This window comes from Sapajus apella, unplaced genomic scaffold (assembly GCF_009761245.1).
Source record: "Sapajus apella isolate SASKATOON/1434 unplaced genomic scaffold, GSC_monkey_1.0 scaffold4, whole genome shotgun sequence".
Taxonomy (NCBI): Eukaryota; Metazoa; Chordata; class Mammalia; order Primates; family Cebidae; genus Sapajus; species Sapajus apella.
Genome location: NW_022436944.1, coordinates 14,020,542 through 14,041,698, shown reverse-complemented (window position 1 = coordinate 14,041,698; position 21,157 = coordinate 14,020,542). Strand labels below are relative to the sequence as shown.

At 36.2% G+C, this 21,157-nt stretch overlaps 1 protein-coding gene, 1 long non-coding RNA gene and 1 other non-coding gene across 3 annotated transcripts in view; 2 read left to right on the top strand and 1 right to left on the bottom strand.

Annotated features, from left to right (window-relative positions):
* The window catches only part of LOC116539736, a 92,927-nt gene that overhangs the window by 2,928 nt on the left and 68,842 nt on the right, over window positions 1-21,157 (top strand). The window lies entirely within an intron of this gene.
* Window positions 2,841-2,944, top strand: LOC116544995. Its single transcript, XR_004266129.1, has one exon. It is a non-coding gene; the product is annotated as a small nucleolar RNA U13 (small nucleolar RNA).
* Window positions 8,184-21,157, bottom strand: part of GPR149 (G protein-coupled receptor 149) — a 90,883-nt gene continuing 77,909 nt past the window's right edge. The window contains exon 4 of the mRNA XM_032262871.1: window positions 8,184-11,247. Coding sequence (XP_032118762.1) covers window positions 10,675-11,247 — 573 coding nt within the window. The 3' untranslated portion in view covers window positions 8,184-10,674. The remainder of the gene's footprint in view (window positions 11,248-21,157) is intronic.

The window sequence follows — 21,157 nt, the reverse complement described above, 5'->3', positions numbered from 1 at the left end:
AGGTTTAGTGCCCTTTAAAAAGAGACGTTGGCTGGGTGTTGTGGCTCACGCCTATAATGCCAGCACTTTGGGAGGCCAAAGTGGGTGCATCACGAGGTCAGGAGATCGAGACCATCAACTAAAAATACAAAAAATTAGCTGGGTGTGGTGGCAGGAGTCTGTAATCCCAGCTCTTGAGGGGAGGCTGAGACAGGAGAATCGCTTGAACCCAGGAGGCGGAGGTTGCAGTGAGCTGCCACTGCACTCCAGTTCAGGCAACGGTGGAAAAAAAAAAAAAAAAAGGCCATCAGAGAGCTTGTTCCTGCCTCTCAGAGGAAAGGCCATGTGAGGACAAAACAGCTTCTACACTCCAGAAATAGCTCTGTAAACCAAAAATAAAATTCTCTCTCTTTTTTTTGTTTAGATGGAGTCTTGCTCTGTTGCCCAGGCTGGAGTGCAGTGGCACAATCATTGCTCACTGCAGCCCTCACCTCCCTGGTTCAAGCAATCCTCTCGCCTCAGCCCCCTATAGCTGGGAACATAGATGGGTACTGCCACATCCAGCTAATTTTAAAAAAATTTTGATAGAGACGGGGTCTTCCTGATCTGTGTTGCCTGATCTGGCCTTGAACTCTCGGGCTCAAGCAGTCCTCTTGCCTCGGCTTCCCAAAGTGCTGGGATTACAGGTGTGAGCCACCACACCTGGCCCCAAAATAAAATTAGAAGCCCTCCCAATGAACGGAATGGACCCGTCCTCTCCGCCAAGAGCATTCTAAAGTAAACTTGAAATACTAGTTCAGGCCATCATGGGAATGGGTGGTTGGATATGCCTCATTATACCTTCCTTCGTTTGGAGTCAGGTATAGCTGACCAGCATTAACATTGAAGCAGAGACCTGAAGACTGACAGAACAGACTCTTCATAGCAGTATGATGTCAAATAACAGTAGGCCCTGAAAGAAAGCATTTTCCTCCAAAATATATTTCTTTGACATATTTTGATGGCCCTTCAAAGCTGTCTCTTGTGGGGAAATCTATATTCTGTAGAGAATCTCGTTCCCTTTCCAAATTTCCCTGATCCATGAGAGAACTAAGAGTCTGGAACCTTTTTAAATTGGATAAGAAATATTTACAATATCTGGAGACCTTATCCACGTAATAAGAACCTTGGTCTCCACGACTCCTTATCTTAACCCAGACAGTCCCTTCTGTTGATCCCGGGTCTTTAGATAAACTCTTTAACTCAATCAGAAAATCTTTGAATTCACCTATGACTGGGAAACCTCCTCCCACTTTGAGTTGTCCCACATTTCCAGGTGGAACCAGTGTACCTCTTACATGTATTGATTGATGTCTTATGTCTCCCTAAAATATATAGAACAATGCTGTAGCCTGACCACCTTGAACACATGTTCTCAGTATCTCCTGGGACTGTGTCATGGGCCATGGTCATTGGTATCTGACACAGAATAAATCTCTTCAGATGTTTTAGAGTTTGACTCTTCATTGACAGCCCTCATTAGGAACCGAATTAGCTGGCACCTTGGTCTTGGACTTCCTTGTTTCCAGACTTTAAGAAACAAATGTTTGTTGTTTCAGCTGCCCAGGCTGTGGTATTTTGTTATGACAGCCCAAACAGACTAATACAGAGAGTAAGTGAGGAAGAGAATTAGTGTTTATTTGTCACTTAGCATTTGCATTTGCTAGGTATTGGACTAGGTGACAAGCATTTGTGGTTGGCAGAATAATGGCCCCAAAGATGTCTATGTCTTTTTTTTTTTTTTTTTTTTTTTGAGGTGGGCTCTCACTCTGCTGCCCAGGATGGAATGCAGTGGCATGACCATGGCATTATTACAGCTTCCACCTCCCAGACTCAAGCAATCCTTTCACCTCAGCCTTCCAAATAGCTAGGACTGCAGGTGTATATCACCACGCCTGGCTATTTTTTTTGTTGTTATTTGTAGAGATGGGGTATTGCTATGTTGCCCAGGCTCGTCATGAACTCCTGGGATCAAGTGATCCTCCCACCTCAACCTCCCAAAGTGCTGAGATTACAAGTGTGAGCCACTGTGCCTGGCTGAGATGTCCATGGAAACTCCCTGGAAACTGTGAATATATTACATGGCCAGGGGAAAGTAAGGTTGCTAATCAGCTGATGTGATCGTTAATTTTATTTGTCAAGTTAATTGGGCTAAGGGATACTCACAGAGATGGTAAAACATTATTTTTAACTGGGTCTGTGAGGGTGTTTCTGGAAAGGATTTGCATTTGAATTCATAGACTGAGTAAAGAAGATCACCCTCATCAATGTAAGTGGGCTTCATCCAATCCATTGAGGGCTCAAGTAGAACAAAAAGGTGGAAGGCGAATTTACTCTCTCTTTTTGAGGTAGGGCATCCTTCCTATTATTGGATATCAGCGCTCTTGGTTCTCAGGCCTTTAGGCTTGGGCTAGAACTATACCACCAGCTTTCCGAGGTCTCCAACTTATAGAAAACGTATTGTAGGACTTCTTAGTCTCCGTAATCATGTGACCCAATCTCTCATGATATAGCTCATTTTGTGTATATCCTGTACCATTAGTTTTGTTTCTCTGAGAAATTTGATGAATGCAGCTGACTTTAAAATAGGGAGAAACACTGAATTATTTGAGTGAGCCCTATGTAATTATAAGGGTCCTTAAAAGTGAAAGAGGGTGGCAGAACAGAAGGTCATAGTGATGTGACATAAGGGTTTGACTAGCTGTTGCTAGCTTTGAAGATGGAGGAAGGGGTCACAAGCAAAATAATTCAGGCAGCTGCTAGAAACTGGAAAAGAAAATAGATATTCCCTAGGGCTTCTGGAAAGAAATAGAACTATACTGATCCTTTCGTAGTTCATGAGCATAATGATTGGGTATTCATGTGCATGTGTGAGATGCGCCACCCTCAAACCTTGTTACAGTATCAGCACATTGCTCATCCAATATGAAGAAAAATAAATAAATAAAAAGAAATACAATCATATCAACTCCTTGATTTTAGCCCACTGAAGACTCTTGTCAAAACATTATGCTACAGAACTATAAAATAGTAAATTTGTGTTAAGACTTTGTAGTAATTTTTTATGACAGCTCTAGAAAAGTAATGCAATTTCTTATCTCATTTCACACAATCCTCATGACCGCCCCATAGAAAGTTTGCATTATCTCTATTTTCTGATAAATTGTTTTATTACCCTTTACCTCAAGTTTGCTGATCCTAGGTAGTTATAAGTGTAAAATTACTATGTTTTCCATACTTCTTCAGCATGAAGTAGTACTTAAGGTGTGCTTGAGATTGTTCTTTAGGCAAACACTTTGAACAAATGTCACTATAGTAAAAATCTGCACAAAAGGAAGATTTTCAATGAAAGACCTGAGAGAGATTGATTGGAAGGAAAATGTCAATTGTTACTCTTTTTTCTTAAACCCTGCCTTGATCGGAACCACAAAAATTTTTATATTACCTAATGCCAGAAAACAAATGGGATGGTTCATTATAATTGCCGTTCTTCTTCTTACTGGTTCTCTGTTGTGTGCTGTTCTTTGGGCAGCCAACAAAAATGTGTCTCTCAAATGTCCTCTTCATTAATGATGGACTGGGCCAGAGAATACGTAGCTAGTTCTTTCAAAACCACAGCATTTGGTGTTGTGATTCTGCTCTCCCCCTCACCCTACTGTCCCCTCTGGAATGCAGCAAAAGTGAGCCGCACAGAACCACACCACCCCTGGAAGCTATCACAATTTTCTTAGTATTAGGGAATCTTTTATTCTTCATCATTTTTTATCTGAATCCTGTGAAACAACTCTTACATGATTTCTTCATAGGTATAATATTCATGAAGGCATGGGGGTGATAGAGATTTTCTTCAGTGTTCTTGGAAAATGAAACCTTTAACCCCTACTTCCACTGGGAGGTAGGGATGTGGGACGTGCTGATAAAGGTGCCCCTACCCTTCTGTAGAATGTAAAGTTTGGCTATGTACTGGAACACCTACATATAGCCTCTCTATTTGGTTTCTCTGTGTGGCCTGGTTTGAGCCTCCTCACAGCATTGCAGCTAGATTCAAGAGAAAGTGTCACCAAGCAAGGTGGAAGTACATGACATTTGACATCTTTATGAATTAGCCTGAAATGGCATGTAACATCACTTCCACTGTGTTTTACTAGTTGGGACAGTTACAGATGTCTACCTAGGTTTAAGGACAGTTAGGGCCTTAGCATGCTGTGGGAGCCAGAGTCCCATTAGAAAAGCAGGATGCAGGAGTTAGAGACCAACCTGGGCAACACAGGGAGACCCTGTCTCTACAAAAAAATAAAAAAAATTAGCCAGGCATAGTGGTGTGAAGCTTGTGGTCCCAGCTGCTTGGGAGGCTGAGGTGGGAGGATCACTTGAGACCAGGAGATCGAGGCTGCAGTGAGTGCTTTCATGCCATTTCACTCCAGCCTGAACAACAGAGTAAGACCCTGTCTCAGAAAAAATACAAAATAAAAAAAAGAAGAAGAACATGTAGTATGGAAGAAAAACAATTCTAAAATAGCACTATCCTAGGTGAACCAGATATATGTATGAACAAATGCCATGTCTGCCTACTAATTCCATCTGTTTCCCACAAAAAGGAAAACAAAATGTGACTTTGTGAGGTCATAGGATTCCAAGATCCATATTAAATACCTTCTTGAGTGATGTCCATAACATATTTTCCTGTTAAAGCTACACAATCTCATTACATTGGTGGATTTTCCTCACCCAATTTAAGCATGCAATCTTGGATCTTGGAAAAAAATATTGTGAAAGAGTGCTAAGAAATTATTTTTAGTGAATAGAATTGTTTTTAATTTTAAAAAGATAATGAAAACACAGGGCCTTAACCCTTCAGTTATAAGTAGATATGTAACTTTACCACTCTTAACTGGGCATGGTGGCTCATGCCTGCAATCCCAACACTTTGGGAGGCCGAGGCAGGTGAATCACCTGAGGTCAAAAGTTCAAGACCAGCCTGGCCAATGTGGTGAAACTCCGTCTCTACCAAAAATTAGCTGGGCATGGTGGCAGGTGCCTGTAATCTCAGCTACTCATAAGGCTGAAGCAGGAGAATTATTTGAACCTGGGAGGTGGAAGTTGCAGTGAGCTGAGATCATGCCATTGCATTCTAGCCTGGGCGACAGAAAAAGACTGTCTCAAAAAAAAAAAAAAGAAAAAGAAAGTTTTTGGGAGTTGTATTTCTACTAAGTGGTGGAGAATACAATTTACCTCTGAGGCATATTTTTTTCCTTTATTTTTGAAAAATTACCCAGTGAGACCATGCATGGACAGAGGTCCTCTTCTCTAACAAAGTGTTTCAAAAACAACGTGACTCCGGGTATCTAAACTGCTCTATATCATATTGCAAAATATTGTGTTCAAAGTTGTTTTATATTTGGATCTTTGACTGCTCAATTCTGGAAAGTGACTGCCTATTCTTGAGAGGAACATATGTTTCTATGTGTGTGTATGAATGTTTGTGTATGTGTATTCTCCTACGTATTTGAAATTAAGACTTCAAGACTGTAGCAAAGACTAGTAGATATGATCTTTTTTGTATATTAAGCCATAAAAGAGACTTTATAAACTAACTTACATTTAGAGCAGTATAGTCTGAACTAGAGTGTTGACGTCACAGATTCAGGGTTAAGACCATACAGTTCAAAGTTGGGAAAATGTATCATTGTTCGATTAACTGTGTTCAGTGCTTCTGCCTCTGCGGCTTACAAAAATGGACAGGGAGTGCTTTTTATACCATTCTATTATGGCATAATTTGTGATTGTCTAGTTGGTATTAGGGCATGTAACAAAGACAGGCTAGCTAGCTCTTCACCATATTTTGGGTTCTTCTTCCTGTACACAGCTAGATATATTTCCTAGTCTCCTTTGGAATCAACTGTGGCTCTGTAGTTAGTTCTCTCCAATAGCATAAGCTGTAGTGACTGAGGTGCAGTTCTTTCAGGCCAGTCACACTAAGCACTCCAGTGCAGAATCCTTCATGTCCTTTTCCCATCTGTCAGCTGATGCAGATGAGCATAATGATTATAAGAACCATACATTAAAAATGTACAACTCCATGAACCTAGGCCCCTGAACCATATCTTAAAGAAGAAAGGCCTAACTCATAAAGGAACATTCATTTAATTGCTGCTCCTTCTCTTCAACTCTGCTTTCCAAATCTTGTAAAAGTGTCTGTCATTGTTAGATGCTGAACTCAAACTTTGCTGAAAAAAGGGGCTTGGAAATAAAGTTTTCTGTCTTCTAGTCTCTGTGATACATAGAGGAGTTGAGAAACATTGAGATACTGCAGAGTACTGACAGGAAATACATGTGATAATTGTTTTTCCCTCAAACTACAGGCTTCATAGATAGGCTTTTAAGAAATGTGTAATTTTTTTCATGTTACCAAGGAAACCCTCTCCATTTTTTGAATCAGAATACAATTCTGATGCCATCTACTACTACCACCCTAAGCCAACATCATCTCTAGCCTAGGCTATTAAAATAGCCTAACTGTTCTTTCTGTGGTGGTCTTTGTATCCTTATAGTTTTATAGACCCTTGCAATAGACAATCATTTTTGAAATGAGGTCATGTCACTTTTTTGCTCAGAACCCTCCAATGGCTGTTAACTTCATTTAGAACAAGACTCAAAGTTTGTAACTAGTCTGCAAGGCACTAATAATCTGTCTCCTCCTACCATTATCTGTTTGCCTTTATCTCCAACCACTTTCTCCCTTTTTCACTTAGCTGCATTCACATAGATCTACTTGATGGTTTCACAGAGTACAAAAGGCACACTCCTACTTCAGGATACTTGCTGTTCCCTTTGCCGAGACTGTGATTTCCCTAGATAATCACATAGCATGTTAACTCACTTTATTTGAGACTCTGATGAAATGTTACTTTATCAGTGAAGGCTTTTCTGACTAAATAATTGAAAAAAGCACTCTTCCCATCTTTTTTCCTTTATTTTAATTTTACTCTTTAGCCATTATTACCTTTGGTTCCTATTTTCTATCAATACACTTAAAACTATCATACATATATATTTACCACCTACTTATCACTACCATATGTATATATGTAAATGTATAGAAAAGAACTTAACCTTTCCAAAGAGAGGTTCGGCCTTTGTCCTCAGCTTCAGGGGAGTAATTTCTAAGTCCTTGGAATGGCATGCCTGAAAAGAGTATCTTTGTCTGGGGGCCTTGTACCAGCAGATAGTAACAATGTGTTTTTGAAAGGGGACTGTGGGGCCTAGAAAGAGACATTGGTTATGTGAGTAGTCAGCCATGCTTACCCTTGCTCCTACAGTGATGGAGCCCCAGTAAGGATTCTGGACACCAAGGTTCAGTTGAGATTTTCTGCTTGGCAGTATTCTGTGCAAGTTGTTACACATTGATGTCAAAGAAAGTAATGCTGTCCATGATTCCATGGGGAGAAGACAACAGAAGTCCCACATTTACAACTTTTCCTGGACTTGGCTCTATGACCTCTTCTTTAGGGTGATTTTAATCTGTATCCTTTCACTGTAATAAACCATAACCATGACTACACAGTTTTCTGTGAATTCTGTGAGTCCTTCTAGTGAATTATTGAAACTAGCATTGGTTTTTGGAACTCCTTGAATTTGCGATTTGTGTCAGGAGTGAGGGCAGTCTTGTGTGGACTGTGTTCTCTGACTTTGTGGTTGTCTCAAACTCACAGTAAATATAAATATATATATTTGTTTTGTTTGGGTTTTGTTCAAAAATTATAAAAACAAGTACCTAGAGCAATTTTTAGTATGTAATAGTCATTTATGAAATATTAGAATGAAGAAATGAATAAAAGTAGCTGAAAAGTATAAGAAATTAAGGGAAAATCAATTTGTAAAATCCAGTATTACAGAACCACATCAAGAAAAGCTTTCAAAAAATGCATGTCTCTTTTTATTATATTTTAAGTAACATTGTGGCATTTGCTGTCTTCAAAATCAGTTGCCTCTGTCAGTGACAACTCTCAGAAGTCTTAGGGATTATATATTAGGTGTTTATCCTATTAGGGACTCCAGGGGATTACTTGTTGTGTTTGCAGTTTATAGGAGTCACCACCAGATGGTGATATTTTTATTAGGTGACGAAGTTTTTGCCTTCAGATACATCAATTTATAGAGAAAGATAGCTGTACAAAATACAGTATTTATTAATAAGAAGAACAATATAACTATACAAGGGTAAGATATTTGGCTATGTCACAAGATATCTATAAAGGTATTTCCTCTACTAGAAACACACTTTCATAATCAGGATCACTCTAACGAGTAAGTAGACTTAAGTAAACTTGTGTAGTTTAATCTTCCTCCTTTCCCTTAACAAGGAGCGCCATTCATGCTTAGGCACAGCTCTAGTAGATTTTTCTTGTATATTCATCTATTTTTGGTTTGGAGTTTGAAGTGTTACAGTTTAGTATATGATGCTGATTAGCTCTTCAAATTATAACTTTGGGTTAAAAGTTCCTGGTGTTGTTTTCATGCAGCATAATTTTTATGTGTATCCATTATACAGTTAATTTAGCAACCAAGGGCAATTAAATGGGAATATCCTGATTATTTTTCCAATTTCCCCTAGTTTAAGCCCTTGTCCAGTTAAAATAAAATGAAAGGGAAAATGGGGATTATTGTCTTCTATCCAATTCTTATGCTCTTTAAACCTTAATTTCTGTTATAATCTCCATCCCATTTAAATTGCTGTGCAGTTATAAAGAATATGTTTGCCCTCAAATCTTTAGTATTGTCTTCAGTTTTATTATTATCCTGTGTCTGATGTCCTTTTTCCCAGAAATTGCATTTTAAAGCAGCAATATCTTTCTCTTTCAGAAAATTGTGCATCTAAGATTAAGATATCAAACCCTATCTTTTACAAAGCATTATTAGAATATTCAATTTTTCTTTTATAAAGATATTTAGTGCTATTGGTTTATAATATCTGATTGAACTGTCCATTTGTCACTGTGTTAGAGTAGTTGTTAATGTTGGTGATACAGTCTTTTAAAATAAAATATATTTGTAATGAGAATACATTTGACTTTGAATTTATATGTAAAACATTATTTGAGGTTTGCTTTACAAACATTATTAATGGTACTACATATGTTTCTCAAATTTAGATAACTAGATATTGAGAAGCTAAATTAAAGATGGAGAAAGTCCATTGAGATAATTATTTTGAAAATGACTTGTCTTTGTGGCAACAAAACATCTTCTGAAGATGAAACATTCTGAAAGCCCATGTCAAGTAATTTTGAATTCTTATTCAACATAATGAAATAGAAACGAAAATAAACTATTCTAAAACACAATTTACTCAATCTGTAAATAAATAAATCAGTGAAATATGTGAGTAATGTGAGGGGCAGAAAGTCTAAGACTATGTAAAATGCCAACTCAGTAACTTTGGAGAATAACTTTTAGGTGACACATTTCATATATGTTTACAGGAAGGTTATAATGAAGCAATGTGAAGAAAAATCACTTTATAATTTTTGAAATACACATTACTGTTATTCTGACAAGGTGATTCCTGCATTTTACAATGTAATGCATTTTAGAATGATCTCGAAATGTATACCTTACAGTCATTTAATAAAATAGGTTCAATTGTTTCTTTGAGATAACACATCTTTAGAGAAGAAACAAAAAAGCACCTAAACTTGATACAGTATTTGAATATTTTCTCTTTCAAGAATGACTAAGAAAGTTTGCCCAATTCACAGCTTTAAAAACAAGACACTTTTGTTTAAGACTTAGAGGATTTTCATCTGCTGTATCCAGAAGCCTACCATAGTTGGAAGCACCTCACAGAACCGAATCTGCCAGATTATTTTTCCCCAATTTCCACTCAAATTTTTTTAAAAAAGCAATTTTAGGGTAAAGTATACAATTACAAATTTTTGAGTTAAAGATACTAATAATTCCAGCTGTAAAACATAACATATTTGTTTTGTGGGACAGTCTTGACATACTGAAAACATGAAAGGAAAACTGTTATAGGTAAGAAAGAAAGAAAAAAACACTCAGTAAACAATTTGTATTTGGTAGAAATGAAGGAAACAACTATTTATAGACTAGGAGCATGCATGTTTCCCAGTTGGAAGCTAACTTCATTTACAGAAGAATATAAAGCTAAAGCAGTTTAGTATAATAAGCTTGTTTTGCTAGCCACATTTAGGCAAGTTTCTTCAAATACAACTTGGAGTTTTGTTACATTTCTTCCATTCCCAAAATTTCCCTTTTTTCCCCTTTGCATAAAAGGCCAACATGTGTAGAAACATATGCATGGAACAGTATATTCACTGAGTTTATACAATTTTCTGTTTACTCAGAGGTTGACAAACATAAGCAAAAACATTAGTAAACTAGGCCAATATTTGATTTATAAAAGATTTTTTAGAGATCAGGTAAGAAGCAAAATCTTTTAATTACCACAGTGTGTGATCTTTAGGTAACACATCAAATGTACTTAAATGTTTACACTAGTTCCAGTTGTTGCCACAAAAAAATTAACTATTAAATCAGGAAAGCTTATGTAAACCAACAAATAAAAGGAAATCAGTCTCATAACAAAGATGTTAGTTTCACAGTTGATGTTGCTCCTGTTAGACAGAATAGCCACTAACTACCCTTGCTTTCTTCCTCTCTTTTTCTGTAAGCTTTATTTAACAACTGAATTTCCTCCTGGTAGCCATCCCTCTCTTGATGCTGCCTTTTACTGTTCTGCCTGTGTGCTTCTACGGTGTCTGGAATAGAGATGTTGATATCACCATCAGGATTACTTGTGGGTAAAAAGAGGGAGTATGAGGCCGTTTCCCCTAGATCACATGAAACAAACCTGTTTTCTTTCCTGGAGTAACGTAGGGATGGAGATCTGACTTGTGTGGAGGACTGGCTTATGTTACTAATGATTGACACAGTGTCCAAGGCCTCTTCATTATCGCAAATTTCAAGAACCTCCAAGTGTATTTTCACACTGGTGTCTGCAAACGTGGATGAAGAATCTTCTGAGTTTGGTTCATGGCCAACACTTTTGGATCGATAGACTTCTATTTTCTTAGAGGCTGGAGTTATTTTTTGCCCTTCTGCGCTTACCTCATAGGTAGAAAGAGATAGGGTTTTTCCTGTAGGTGCGTGGAGAGACACAGTCCCCTGGAATGCGCACAGGGGAATGGTAAGGGCACCACTGAAACGCTGGGAATAAAAACAAAAATTGTTAGTATTGAAAGCTTGTTTCTGAAATTGAGACATTTAGAAATTTACTTTGTTCATCAGAATGATAAAGATTTTCTATTTCAGATCCATTTCCCTAGAAACATTTTACAGATATGAGATTTAAATACTGTCACCAAAGCACCATAGCTTAATTTCACCTAAGTCAAATCAGACATTTAATGAGGGTAGTTAGGAACCCTTATTTGAAGATGAGGGGCATATTTCCCCCATTTAAAGGCATAGGTACATACTGATGGGAAGCAATAGATGTTTTCAAAGGCAGAATCTGAACATACAATTGAATACATATTTACAATCTGAAATTGCTTTTACATTTTGGTTACATAGTTACATTAAAACATTCGCAAAAGTTGGAAGGAATGTAGACTGTTATCAACATGAACTTCTTTTTTCAGTTTAGTATGCCGGAGTAAATGATAATTGTAAAACTGTGACTTAAGGACACAAGATATTTCAACTGTTAGGTTTCAGCATACATAAAAAGAACCAAATGCCACCAGAACTGTGCTACAGTGTGCTTACTTTTCCATAGAGAAATCAGTCATTAAACCCAATAATAAAGAACACTATTCCACCTCTTCTAAAACTTGCCTGAAAGTGTAAACCTTTTGTGTATTAAGATTTTTTTTAAACCTGTGCTTACCACTGAGAGGAGCTTCAGAAATGAAGAAAATAAGATGCTGTCTCTTAAAACCCCACAGATGATTGGATGAGAAAGTTACGTAAAGAAACAAAATAAAAATTTTAGTTCTAAATGTAGTAATTGAGAGATAGGGACCAAGTTCTATAAGGTCCAAGGAATGACTATCGCAGGTAGGGAGATTTCATATGGGGAGGCACTTGAAATTGATCTTAAAAATCAAGAAAGGATTACAATTTTTTTTTTTTTTTGAGACAGGGTCTTGCTGTGACATTGAGGGTAGAGTGCAATGGTGCTGTCTTGGCTCACTGCAACCTCTGCCTCCCAGGTTCAAGTGATTCTCCTGCCTCAGCCTCCCAAGTAGCTGAGACCACAGGTACGTGCCACCACACCTGGCTAATTTTTGTATTTTTAGTAGAGATGGGGTTTCACTGTGTTGGCCAGGCTGGTCTCAAACTCCTGACCTAGTGATCCACCTGCCTTGGCCCCCCAAAGTGCTAGGATTACCGGCATCAACCACTGCGCCAGGCCAAGATTTACAATTTAAAAAGCCTTGGTTGCTGAGTGATAAATCACGAGTTAAAAGGTTGTACTAAAAACTTTACATCCTGTGAAAACATTTTTGTCATCAAAGACTGAAACTTCTGTTTTTTTCTAAGTCAAAATTGACTGAAACATTATTCAATCAGAAAATTTGACTGTCATTTAATAATATCATTCAATAATGTGACTTATAATTTAATAATATTATTTAATAATGTTAATTACAAATACAGCCTAAGAGATATAGTTAATTTGAAAGCTGAACCTTCTGACATTTTACTTTGTTACAGAATTAAAATAAAAATAAAAAACCTCAAACTTGGTGCTTAAAAAATGTTTCTAAAACTTAATAATATGATGATAAAACTGAGTTATTACATAGTACCCAGCAGTATAGGCATGGCTGTCTTAAAGGAACTTTTGCTAGAGCTTTAACAGCATAATCACGTCATTGTATGTGCCAACTTGCATCACTGATAGTTTATACAAAAGCAAAAGTAACAATTTTTCTGCACCTGATTTTATGCATCCACACAGTGCAGACTTCAATAACTCCCCCATGCTAACCTTACCTTAAAATGAACAAACAAGCTTTACTGAGTTATGAAATGACAGCTCATTAAAATTGGCATTTGAGAATTGCATAGTGCCAGAGTTTGGCTAAATATGAAGTCTGACTTACCTGAAAGAGCACACAAAGTCTTGAGTTATTAAAATCATTTTGTGAAACATTCTTATTCAAACAAGTAGTCTTTATTTGAGAGTTATAGAGGTAAAACCACAGACAATAACAAAAAATAAACATGATTTAAAAATGGCCAAGAAACTTGAATAGACATTTCTTGAAAGAAAATATGCAAATAGCTGAGAAGCACATAAAAAGATGCTCAGCGTCACTAATCATCAGACAAATGCAAGTCAAAACGATAATGAGATACCACCTCAAACCCATTAGGATGGCTACTATCAAAAGAGAAAATAGCAAATATTGTTAAGGATGTGGAGAAATTGGAGCATGTGTGTACTTTCGGTGGGATTGTAAAATGATATCGTTGTTACAAAAAATAGTATGGCATTTTCTCAAAAAATTATAAAATTACCAAGTGATTCAGTAATTCCACTTCTGGGAAGATGATCAAAAGAATTGAAAATAGGATCTCAAAGAAATATTTGTTCATAGCAGCTTTATTTATAATATGTAAAATATGAAAGCAACCCATATCCATTAATGAATAAATGGATAAGCAAAATATTATATATATGTATGTATATACATACATATATATATATATATATATATATAATGGAATATTATTCAGTCTTGAAAGAAAATTTGGACATATGTTACAACATAGAACCTTGAAGGTATTATGCTAAGTAAAATAAGCTAGACAGACACATACTGTATAACTTCAGTTACGTGAGGTACTTAGAGTAGTCAAAATATGAAGACAAAAAGTATAATGATGGTTTCCAGGAGCTGTAGGGAAGAAGGAATGTAGAGTGATTGTTTGATGGGTAGAGTTTCCATTTTGCAAGCAGAAAAGAGTTCTGGAGATGAATGATGGTGATAGTTACACAGCAATATAAATGTACTTAATACCCCAGACTGTACACTTAAAAATAGTTAATAAAGTTCATACATATTTTACTTCATACATATTTTCCCTTATTAAGAAACAAGGGAAAAACAGAGAGTCAGATTATATAGAAATAGATCTAAGTGTACATCTTTATATTACGAATTCAAAATTGATAGGTTAGTTTTGGCAAAAAAGTACTGTCACTTCAGTCATTTTAATTATGCTGGTTTTGAAAGAAGTAAATGTAAAAATTTGGTTTGGTTTTAGATTTGTATAAGAACTGTAAGTGTTAAGAAGTTTACACCAATTTTATTTATATATCTTTAAGCAAAATCACAGCAATTTGATTTAACAGTAAGGTTCTAAAGTTTTTTCCTTTACAAGAGACTTTTATGTTATTTAAGTTAGAGAAACATTTCTCTAGGTAAAAGAAAATAGGAACTTACACTGAAAGAGTAGTAATAGGGATAGAGATACAAGGAGGAAGCTGACAGGATCTTCCACCTCTTTTAGGAATATAGAGTGAAGACTAATATAGAGTTAAAAGCTAAGAGAGCAAACTAATTGAACCACTATTATATATTAAGAAGAACTGGGTTAACCGGTAGGTCCGTAGCGATGGAATGATGAGACTTTCATACCTTAAGAGCCCATAGAATACAGAAATGCTCAAGCCCACAAGCAATTGCATGTTGATGTGTTTGATGCTTCAATAGACCCAGGCCGGGTTATTATGAGACTATGGAATGGGGTGCCTAGGGGTGAGAAAAAAGACTTAAGAATCCTTCCCAGAGCATGGCTCAGTTTTTATGGATAATATCCATATTATTGTCTAACATTGCTCTAGAGGTCCTAGCTATGCAAAAATCAAGAAAAAAAAGATATATATAGTGAGTAGGAAGAGACAGCATTATTATAATTTACAGATGAAAATATCTTTCTAGAAAATTCAAAGAAGTAATCTAAAACTTAGGGAGTTTAGTAAGGTGGCTGAATTTTAGGTAAAAACATTAAGAAATCAACAGCTGTTGCCAATCAAAAAATAATTTTAAGAGGTACCATCCAAAATAGCAACAATACAAGTATGTGAGACTTTATGAAGAAAAAACAGCAATAATAAAAGAAATCTTGAATAAATAACAGAGAAAGAATAATGTTTCTACATAAAAAACTATATCGTGACTATTAATACAATATTAATAAAAGTTCAGTGAAATTTTATTTTAGAAGTTTCTCTTAAGATGTAATTGCGGGATAAATGCTTGCAGATAACTAAGAAAACTTGGAAACAAACAATAAGGTATATTCCTAAGTATAAATATTAATATTAATTGCTACAGCAATTAATATGGGGTGTTAATCGCAAGATTTGGTAAATCCATGAAGGAAAACAGTCAAGAAAGTACATAGAGTATACCCTGAAGATGCCATTTCAAAATAAGCAGGGTAATTATACTTTAAAAACAAATAAAAAACAGAATAAGTTATTCAAATAAACTTTTTACATATTACTGGTTATCCATTACAAAATTAAGTTAGTTACCTTTTTCATGTTACATGCAAAAAGTTTTTTAAAATTCTTAATAACTCTTTTAAAGTGCTGAGTGAATAAGACTTCATTCCAAATCTGGAATGAAAACTGGAAACCACAGAGTAAAAGATGGACAGATTTGATTGCAAAAAACTTTAAAATGTCTGCATATAAATATATACTATAAACAAAAGTGAAAGACTAAAAGGCCGCCTAGAAGAATATATTTGTAGTCTATATGGAGAATTCTTCTAAATCAGTAAGATAAACAATCTAGCAGAAAAGTGGAAAAGGGAAGTGGATAAAACAATTAAAGAAAAATAGAGAGTAAACAACATGAAAAGATGTGCAATTTTACCAATGTTTTATTTTATTATTATTATTTTTATTGAGACAGAGTCTCACTGTGTTACCCAGGCTGGAGTGCAGTGATACATGGATCTCGGATCACTGAAACCTCCACCTCCCAGGTTCAAGTGATTTTCCTGCCTCAGCCTCTTCAGTAGCTGGGATTACAAGTGTACCCTACCACACCTGGCTGATTTTTATATTTTTAAGAGTTGGGGTTTTGCCGTGTTAGCCAGGCTGTTCTTGTATTCCTGACTTCAGGTGATTCACCCTCCTAGGCCTCCCAAAGTGCTGGGATTACAGCTGTGGCCACCATACTTGGCCGTACCAATAATTTTAAAAGTGAGTAAAAACAATGGGTCTTTTTGGTCTTTCAGAATGCCTTCCATAAAAGATAAACAACAACAACAACAACAAAACAAAAACAAAAACAAAAACAAAACCCAAGCAGAAATAAAAAGATCACTGCTTTCTTTAGAGTACATTTTGATCGTATTTGACTATAAAGCAAAAACTACATATACTTACCATTTATCCTATGTCTGTGAGTCGGTTCCACCAAATACCAGAACATTGTAATATTTATGTTTATTTCAGCACTGTTGTAAGCTCCAAATTAGAAACAGTCTAAAGATCTACATTTAGAAAATAGTTGAGTAAATTGTGACACAGTTATGTAATGAAAAACTATCTTGAACATGTGAGGTAAGGCTGTAAGTTATGCCTTGGTAAAATAATTTCCATATATTTTAAGATATAAAAGCAAGCATATTACAAAACAATGTGTGCAGTATGATCTAGTTTTCTTGTTAAAAAGAATCATGAGAAATCAGCCCAGAAAATTAAGCATGTATAGGGATAAAAATAGATACACAGACATATAAGCATACCTATATATGACAGGCATAGAAAAAAGTTTGAAAGGCTACACACCAATTGTTTCCTCTGGGACTGAATAGTGGCTGGGCATTTCACTTTCAGTATTTCTATATTCCTAAATTATGTTCTTCTTATTATTATTTCGATCAAGGAAGTTTAGTAGGTAGTGGGAGAGACAGAGATTACAAAATATTACTAGACAGGCATCCAGGATGTAGGGGTAGGGTACTGAGTGTGTCTTGCAGATGCTGGTAGTCAGCCTCAGGATTCTACATCTGGAGTATGTGTTGCACTCGGGGTTTGTTCTGTTTTTAGGTTAAGAGACAGGAGACAAGCTGAGCTGAGGTCGCTATTTCATAAATTTGTCCTAATGGTTTGGTTGACTAGAATGAGAGTCCCAATCGGGGTATAACTTATTTTCTATTCACATTTTAAAAGGGTTGAGAGGCTGGGTGCAGTTGTTCATCCCTGTAATCCCAGCACTTTGGAGACTGAGGAAGTAGGTTTGCATGAGCCCAGAAATTTGAGATAAGCCTGGGCAACATAATGAGACCCTGTCTCTAAAAAATTTTTTTTAATTAGGCAGGCATAGTGGTGTGTGTTTTTGTAGTGCCAGCCACTGTGGAGCTTGAAGTGGGAGCATCACTTGAGCCCGGGAGACAGAGACTGCAGTGAGCCAAGATCACGCCACTGCATTCCAGCCTGGGTGACAGAGTGAGACCTTGTCCCCCTCCCCCCAAAAAAAGAAAAAGAAAAAAATGTAGAGAATGGCACTTATGACAGGAATAAAAATATTTTTAAATTATCTAAAAAGAAAAGTGATTAAAATAATCATATGGTTCTAGTAAGACAAATATTTATAGCATTCTCAAATTGTCCAGTGTCTGTAATAAGTCAGATTATCCTCACTAATTTTACTGGAAAACTTTTATAAATATTTGAGTAAAGTTGAAATAAAGAGTCTCATCTCAGGAAACAATAACAACAAACAAGGAAATATTATACAACTTGAATGACAAACCACAATACAGCCAACAGATTTGAAAATCATTCAAAAAGTTTAAGAACAATTTCAAAGAGAGACTTAAAGTAAAAGGCAACAGAATCTTAACAGAAAATGAACATTAATTGAAAGAAGTAGAATATGATATGAAAACTGTTAATATTGGTTTAATTTATCTTCATGTTTGTAATGAGTTGAATAACATCCCCCTCGAAATTTGTGTCCCCATGCAAACTGTGAATATGACCTTATTTAGAAATAAGGTTTTTGCAGGTGTAAGCAAGTTACATGAGGTCATACTAATTAGGATGGGCCTTATCCAATGACTCTTGTCCTTATAAGAAGTGGGAAATTTGGACACAGATGTACCTGGGGTAAGACAGTCATGTGAAGATGGAGATAAGAATTGGAGTTATGCTGTTACCAGCCAAGGAACATCAAGGATTGCTGGGAGCCACTAGAAGCTAGGATGAGGCAAGGAAGGATTCTCCCCAAGAGCTTTCAGAGGGAGCATGGCCTTCCTGCCATCCTAATTTCAGGCTTCTGGTCTCTAGAAATGTGAGACAACACATTTTTGTTGTTTTTAACCATCTTAACTTGTGATAATTTGTTACAGCAGCCCTAGGAAACTAATTCAATCTTGTATGCAAACATTTACAGAAATACATTTGGAAAAAACTTCTTTTTAAAAATCCTACAACAGTTCATCTTTTTCTGGACACTGGGGCTATGTGGCCATTTCTGTCAAATCCACATGTAATGTAATCTCTTCAAAGGAAGTGAACATTCCCTTGTTGATCTTTATCTTCTCTGCTACCTATAACAGTGGCATATGACAGGCCCTCAAAACTGTCTATTGAATGGATAAGCAAAAGTGTGCATAAATTAGCAACACTGACCTTATGTCCTTTTCAGATTCCATATTTTAACTTTTTGCACAAAAATAGGATCATCTTTTAAAATATTGCTGTTTAAAATTTAAACAGCCCTATATAATAAATGATGATAGCTACAAGTACATCAGAAGGTCATATTAGAACAGATTCTTTTTATAAAAATAAAATATGGCACATAATTGTATGTTACAAAAGAATGATAGATTCAGAGAACATAAAACGATTCATTTTGTAGTCTCTGCTTTCTTTTCATTTAAAAGTCTATGAATTAGCATATGCTGTCAGGAATAATGATAATCCATTATTGCTATATTCTTCAGTATAGGTGGCAAGGAGCTTTTTTATTTGGTAACCAAAAGCATTCTGTGCCACACAAATGCTCCAGGAGAAGAGAGCATGCCATGTAAACACATTAGCACACATAATCTGCTGTGATAATTGATTCAGACTTACTGACCTTGGGCACATTGAATGTTTTGATTTATTCACTATGAGGCTTCAGGTGAATTCAGGGTGAAATTATAATATTAAAAGAGTTGCTGCAAATTTTTCTCCTAAGACGGTGAATTAGTCTGTTGATCATCTGAATCATTCAATTTTAGGAAGACATAATACAGCACTTAGGATCATGGCACTTACAGAAACCAGGACATTTTAATTTCTTATTTTATAAAAAAGAAGAACTCATAGCCAGAGAGGTGACACACTTGCCCAAGGTCACATAGGTAGTATCAGGACTGGCATCAGGACTCAGGCTTCTTAACTCTCAGTTAAGAGCTCTTTCTATTATTTGTATCATTTGTTATTTGTATTATTTATGATTTATTTCATTTGTTATTTGTATTATTTGTTATTTAAAAGAAAAATGATCTAGCTAAGAGTCAGTTGTAGGTTTTCTGCACTGGAAGCTAGAGTTCTATCACTAACTCATGAGTAACCCAAATGACTGACAATTTTAATCTCAAACTCATATAGATGATCATTAGGTAGTTTAGGTGACTTTTGGCCTCTTAAAGTAGAGACATTGAGGAATTTAAGTCCAGCAAGACCATCTAAGATGGTTAGTAGGGATAAGGACATTGAAAGGAGAAAAAATAGCAAGAAAAAGAAGAATTTTGTGAGAAAAACAAAAGTAGATTTTTAATAATTTACATATTGGAATTTATTTTTTACTCAATATGAAAAACTGTGTGGTTACTGTTTTTACATATTCAACTCCCAGGATATACCTTGTGTCATTCTGTCATTTTCATTTAAATGTTTAATGAAGCAGAATTAAAGAAAACACCTGCATTGCTCAAGGAAAGAGAACACGAAGGCCAGAAAATGAGGGCCTTCATCAAGGGTGTATAAGAGGCAAGAAAAGTGCTAAGAATTTTAACACATTTCACATTTAATCCTCAAAGGCCTTCGAGCTACAAATTAAGGCTTTTCTTTTCTTTTTTCTCTTTTTTTTTTTTTTTTTTGAGATGGAGAATCACTCTTATCACACAGGCTGGAGTCCACTGGCATGATCTTGGCTTACTGCAATTTCTGCCTTCTGGGTTCAAGTGATTCTCTTGCCTCAGCCTCCCGACTAGCTGGGATTACAGGTGTGTCCCACCATGCCTGGATGCTTTTTGCATTTTTAGTAGAGATAGTGTTTTGGCATGTAGGCCAAGATGATCTTGAACTCTTGATCTCAGGTAATCCGCCCAACTTGGCCTCCCAAAGTGTTGGGATTACAGGCATGAACCACAACAGCCGGCCAGCTGTTGAGATTTTGAGAGAGTTTGATCATGAAAACTCTCACAGATGAGTCACAGATTTAGGATTGATATCTGTCCCCCCAAAATATTTACTGATCTTGCTGAACAAGAGCCATGTATCAACCTTCTTGCTAAACACTTTCTATGTACTTTCTTATTTAATATTCACAACAACCTTATAAAATAGAGTTACTAATTATCCTGAATTCACAAATGATATAATTGAGTCATAGGGAGGTAATAAGCGAAATAAATGAATATATATGAAGTGTCTAATATGTGCAAGTACTGCATTTGGCATTTTACATGTTGTATTAGTCCATTCTCATGCTGCTAATAAAGACACATTCAAGACTAGGTAATTTATAAAGGAATGAGATTTAATTGACTCACAGTTCAGCATGGCAGGAGAGGCCTCAGGAAACTTACAGTAATGGGGGAAGGGGAACAAACATCCCTTTTCACATGGTGGCAACAAGAAGTGCTGAGCAAAAGAGGGAAAAGCCCCTTATAAAACCATCAGATCAGCCGGGCGCGGTGGCTCACGCCTGTAATCCCAGCACTTTGGGAGGCCGAGGCGGGTGAACCACGAGGTCAAGAGATCGAGACCATCCTGGTCAACGTGGTGAAACCCCGTCTCTACTAAAAATACAAAAAATCAGCTGGGATTACAGGCATGCGCCACCATGCCCAGCTG